Source organism: Ammodytes marinus (assembly GCF_949987685.1).
Source record: "Ammodytes marinus genome assembly, chromosome: 7".
NCBI lineage: Eukaryota > Metazoa > Chordata > Actinopteri > Uranoscopiformes > Ammodytidae > Ammodytes > Ammodytes marinus.
The window spans coordinates 4,150,384-4,156,398 of record NC_137211.1 but is presented as its reverse complement, the minus strand read 5'-3'; the positions used below and the strand labels follow the sequence as shown (position 1 = coordinate 4,156,398).

The 6,015-nt window shown below is 42.3% G+C and overlaps 1 protein-coding gene across 1 annotated transcript; it reads left to right on the top strand.

Annotated features, from left to right (window-relative positions):
• Nucleotides 1-1,145: 1,145 nt before the first annotated feature.
• Nucleotides 1,146-4,269, top strand: LOC307253455 (tubulin alpha chain-like). The gene is made up of 4 exons (XM_080031519.1): nt 1,146-1,258; nt 2,654-2,876; nt 2,976-3,124; nt 3,217-4,269. The coding sequence occupies exons 1-4, from the start codon at nt 1,256-1,258 to the stop codon at nt 4,192-4,194; spliced, it is 1,353 nt and encodes a 450-aa protein (XP_079887645.1). The 5' UTR covers nt 1,146-1,255; the 3' UTR covers nt 4,195-4,269.
• Nucleotides 4,270-6,015: the final 1,746 nt, after the last annotated feature.

Below are 6,015 nucleotides of genomic sequence, written 5' to 3'. Positions count from 1 at the left end.
AACAAGAGGAGATCCCGTTGCTCCACTCACTTCAGTCACTTGGGGGCAGTGGTGTTCAGCAGAGGTTTGGACCTCACATCATGAAATGGCAAATCACTATGAATTTAATATTGTTGCGGTTGTTGCATGTAGGCCTACCCTCACTATGAATTTAATATTGTTGCTTGTACCCTGTATTGAATTACAATATGACGTTTTATGGGTCTACTTTTTCCTGAATAAAAGGTGCAAATCTCACATTTACTTATTGAAAGGTGTGATATGTGCTTTCATGTGAGGACTGGAGAATAATCTTAGCCCAAGAGGTCAATACAATCATGCTAAAATAATCAAAATATACAATGTAGTTTAAAAATAAACACTAGGCTAATTTACAAATGGCTCTTTTTATAATAAAACATATATAGCCTAATTATTATACTATGGAATAACTAATGATATGTAGGTTTTTTTTTAATAAATTTTAGTTCTTGGAAACGTTTTTTGAACCCGTTTGCTATATTTGGCCTGTATTTGTGCCTGATATTAGCTAAAAAGAGAGCTAGCCAAAAATATGCCATCTCATCATCAGCCCTATACCATATGTCTGGTGCTTTCGCTCTGGGCAATGTAGAATGAGCTGACTCACTCTGCAGTCTGTGCTTTCTTTGATTGTGTTTTGCTCGTTTGTCTACTGCCCCCATCTCTGTCTGTGACACCATGGCATATATTCACACAATTTTAGCTTTATAGGCTACACTAAAAAAATAACCAGATTATAACCGACATTTTGAATACGAAACATTACAAACGCCATCGGTTAAATGAGACCAGATCACACCAGGGGAGTTAATGCACGCGACACATAACCTATTTTGAGTGCAGTATGAGCACATAACAAAAGAGTAAAGGATTAAAAATCATATTAAAAACAAAAAGCCTTCCCTTCCTGGTCAACGCCTTTTCTATTGTTGATCGTTACTCTCGCGCGCTTACGGTTGGCCCACTTTCCCGCATTGCTCGTGGCGTGTCAAACCAAGCACGTGACTGTTTGATTTCGACCAATAGGAATGGAGCACATATGACCGCTAGCCAATCATAATTCAGCTGCGGAGTTCCACCGGGTGTGCGAGTATAAAAAGCCCCGCCTGAAAATATTTTTGTCTGTTAGTTCTTCTTACGGTGGACTCTTAAAAGCCCGAGCTGTGAGAGATAACTTAATCTCTTCCTTTTCTCTATTTCCTAACATCCTTCAGACTTCACATTTTCAGCAAACATGGTGAGTATGACAATGAAACCTTTGTGTGTTTGTATTTCTTTGTATTGCGGAAAATTTCAAGCCGAATCACATCTTTTTAGGTGTGTCTTCACGTGGCGGCCTAGTCTGCGCATTTACACTCATCATCTGAAAAAAAGCCATATTACCTGTGAATACTGTAATTTAAAACGCTTATACTATAGACCGTTCATTTACCTTCGTTACCAATGGGTTATTTGAACTGTCCCTGTTATGGATTGTGCATAACTCGACAGGGCGCACCCTACATTGCAGTTGAGCCCTGTCGTAGTCTGCACAATGACCCACTTCGCGAAAACGTCAATGTGCTCTCAGCCTGAAACATCCCCCCCGTTCGCAAAAATGCCCCCTGGCCTTTATGATACTGCAAACCTCAGGGCTTTTCAGACAAAACCCATTCACCCAAAAGCCTTATGGGGCCTTTTCATCTTTAATCCGTCACATTGTGTAATATCAGCTGCACCTTCTTTTGTGTCAGAATATTTTTAATAAAAGCACAGCTGTTTGGTTTGTCACCACACCCTATCCCAGTGGGGAAATGTAATTTAATACATGATTTCTTTCTTCAAGCACATTACATATGTGAATAGTGGGCCTACATATTTCTAAAAGGGTTTTTTGTTCAGAGGAATGAATGCTGAGAATATGCATCAGGTGACCTTTTAGGCATGTGGACAAAGGAGCCCTTTTCCTCTGATCTTAAATGGCCTCCTATAGCAATTCTCAACATGTGATGACTGGCCTTAAGCATCCATCATTCTAATTCAGCATAGGGACTCCTTAAAGGAATACTTACACCCATATGGAAATGGCGTTCTATATCATTATAAAATCGCTATTATAATATAATGAATTAGGTTTTTCTTCCCTTGGCCCAGCTGTCCTTTTAATCCTAACCCTACATTTTTACTAGTGTGACGTCAAACTAGTGAAATGTAGTGTTAGACAGTGAGACCATAAAACAATCTTTCTGCCTTATCTCAGGCTAGGATGAACCGATATAAATAAAAATAAAATGTTTGCACATTTATACTACATAAGATCTCAGTTCACATTCCCACCAGTCTTTAAGCTAGATTCTTGATTTTAAGTTTATTTAGATAGATATGAGAGAGATATAGATATTTTTTTAAATATTATTTTGGGGCATTTTCAAGCTTTATTAGATAGTGCAAAGTTGGAATAGGGAGACAGACAGACAGAGAGAGAGAGAGAGAGAGAGGGGGGATGACCTGCAGTAAAGGTCCACGGGTCGGATTTGAACCCGCGATCACTGCAACAAAAGCCTGAGCCAATATGGTACGCGCTCTATCCACTACGCCACCGGAGCGCCCCAAGTTTATATTTCTCAACACCAGTTTGTTGTTGTTTCCACAGCGTGAGTGCATCTCCATACACGTTGGTCAGGCCGGTGTCCAGATTGGCAATGCCTGCTGGGAGCTTTACTGCCTGGAACATGGGATCCAGCCAGATGGACAGATGCCCAGTGACAAGACTCGTGGCGGAGGAGATGATTCCTTCAACACCTTCTTCAGCGAGTGTGGAGCAGGAAAGCACGTCCCCAGGGCCATTTTTGTGGACTTGGAACCAACTGTCATCGGTAAGCGCAAATTAATTGTATATTATTGAAACAAAAATATACATTTGGTAGTGTTTTTTTCCCTAACCTCCATTTTGAATTCATGCTAATTCCCCTTAGATGAGGTGCGAACTGGGACCTACCGCCAGCTGTTCCACCCCGAGCAGATGATCACCGGTAAGGAGGATGCTGCCAATAACTACGCCCGAGGACACTACACTATCGGCAAAGAGGTCATTGACCTGGTGCTGGACAGGGTCCGCAAACTGGTGGGTAGCTTAATATAAAAAGTTATACTATTTTAAATGACATTATCTTATGTTTTATAAATGTAATGACTGTATCTTCTCTCTCTCCTCAGTCTGACCAGTGCACTGGCCTTCAGGGCTTCCTGGTTTTCCACAGTTTCGGTGGTGGCACCGGTTCTGGTTTCACCTCCCTGCTGATGGAGCGTCTGTCCGTCGACTACGGCAAGAAGTCCAAGCTTGAGTTCTCAGTCTACCCAGCTCCCCAGGTGTCCACCGCTGTAGTGGAGCCCTACAATGCCATCCTGACCACCCACACCACCCTGGAGCACTCTGACTGTGCCTTCATGGTAGATAACGAGGCCATCTATGATATCTGCATGAGAAATCTTGATATCGAGCGTCCCAGTTACACCAACTTGAACAGGTTGATGAGTCAGATTGTATCCTCCATTACCGCCTCCCTTCGTTTCGATGGTGCCCTCAATGTAGATCTGACAGAGTTCCAGACCAATTTGGTGCCATATCCCCGTATCCACTTCCCTCTGGCCACATATGCCCCTGTCATCTCTGCGGAGAAGGCTTACCATGAGCAGTTAACGGTTTCAGAAATCACCAATGCTTGCTTTGAGCCAGCCAATCAGTTGGTCAAATGTGACCCTCGCCACGGCAAATACATGGCTTGTTGCCTCTTGTATCGTGGTGATGTGGTGCCCAAAGATGTGAATGCTGCCATCGCCACCATCAAGACCAAGCGCTCCATCCAGTTTGTGGACTGGTGCCCCACTGGTTTCAAGGTCGGCATCAACTACCAGCCACCCACTGTAGTTCCTGGTGGAGACCTGGCCAAGGTCCAGAGGGCTGTGTGCATGCTGAGCAACACCACTGCTATTGCAGAGGCCTGGGCTCGGCTCGACCACAAGTTCGACCTGATGTACGCTAAGCGTGCCTTCGTTCACTGGTACGTGGGAGAGGGTATGGAGGAGGGAGAGTTCTCTGAGGCCAGAGAGGACATGGCAGCTCTGGAGAAAGATTATGAGGAGGTTGGAGCTGATAGTGTGGGAGACGAGGATGAGGAAGGAGATGAATATTAAGCACCCATACATTCCCTTGTATTTGCTGTCTATGTTGTGCCTTTATCAACGTAATAAAGCTTGATCTTGACTGCACTTTTTTTCTCCGTGTTTCATTCCACAAAGCAGAAGTACTGTTGGTAACGGCATTGTTACAGTTGTTGCAGTTCATTTTCTGTAATTAACTAATTCTGAAAGGAGGGTGCTATTTTGGGCAACATCACCGTTAGTCTAGAACAAAGTATCACTAAAAATAGTGTTACTCTGGTCACAAAATACTCTAAACCACTGATAAACTTTTAACATTACCTATTGGTCTCAATAAAGCAGCATTTTGCAACCTAGTGGGGTTTCAATTGTCCATGTTTTAGAGCACACCCTACTCCAATACAGCTGATAAATAATGAATTAAAAAAACTTTTCCAAGGGTTATTCAGTTATTTATGTTTAATTGTGGAATATTCTTTGGATGAATTTACTAGATGTTCTCAAGTATACATATAGGAATTACAAAATATATAACTGCCTCTGGGAAATTTCTTTTGGGCTTCACTTCATGGAGGAATCTGACAAATTCTGTCTTAATGTAAATATTTTTAAGAATTTACATTGAATATATCAATCCAGGACATTAGAAATGGATAAATCTTAAGTTTTTACATTTTGCACATCCACTCACAAATTTTACTTATTTGGACCAGTATGGTTTACACACATTACAGTATTAGTCCAGAAGGTGGCAGTGCTGCAATACGATTAAAGTTCATTGTGAGCTGATGGCAATGACCCCATAGTGCAACTAGATGGCAGACACAACCAGTATCCTATGTTGCACTCCTGTCTGAAGAGGCTGTCTGTTTGTTCAGGATATTTTCAGCTCAGACAATCAGTAGCCTGTGATCTGTCATTCCACATACCTGGCACTTTACCTTCAGAACATACTTACATAAACATGTGTCTGCCGTTCCAGTCCTTACTCACACCACTATATTTAGTCTGCGCTGGTCACGTGGGGAACAATTACACAGAAGCAGATAGGAGACCATGCAAGGACATTTTTCCGAAGTATATATACTGTCCTTTAATATGACCTTTTCAGCTAGCATGGCCCTACCAGACCATTGTACTTCATTTCATTTGTACAGAAGGACTTCTGAAGGGAAATGAAAATTGAGCAGAAGTAGGTAGGCGGGTGGTGCCAGGCTACTTTTCGGCCTGTAGAATGAAACATGTAGGAACCCCTGATCTAGCCAGGTAGCACATGAATGGAGAGACTTTTTAGTCCACATTGATGGATGTGAAGGTCACAGGCAGATGGACTCAATGCCAAAACACATTTGACCATCAGCCACGTATCTTGAGAGTTTATTGTACTTTGTCTTTCCGCTCTGCTGCATCTCAGGTTCATTTTGTAGTTTTTATCACACTGCATTTGTTATATATTTTGATTAGTTTGGTCTCTTCGGGTAACATTTACACACAAGCAAATATGAGACCATGCCGGGACATTTTTCAGAAGTATGTAAATGAGTCCTTTTTTAAGATATAATTTAAAACTGATGATTTGCCATATTTGAAGAGGCACTGCACTTGTGCCCCACATTGATATTTTGAATGCAGGATTTTTACTTTAGGAATATTTTCACAGTGCGGGATAAGTTCACGTCACTCATCTTCAACCGATTATCTGGGGTCAGGTTGCGGGGGCAAGTGCTCCAGCAGGGGACCCCAAACTTCATTATCCCTAAACCACATTAACCATCTCTGGCTGGGGGCTCCCGAGGCAATCCCATGTCAGCTTGGAGATATAATCTATCCATCTAGTCCTGGGTATTCCCCGAG

Bases quoted from the DNA above. Each gene is read 5' to 3' on its own strand.
- LOC307253455 (XM_080031519.1), top strand. The intron at 2,877-2,975 runs GTAAGCGCAAAT...AATTCCCCTTAG, and splicing joins CTTGGAACCAACTGTCATCG to ATGAGGTGCGAACTGGGACC. The intron at 3,125-3,216 runs GTGGGTAGCTTA...CTCTCTCCTCAG, and splicing joins TGGACAGGGTCCGCAAACTG to TCTGACCAGTGCACTGGCCT.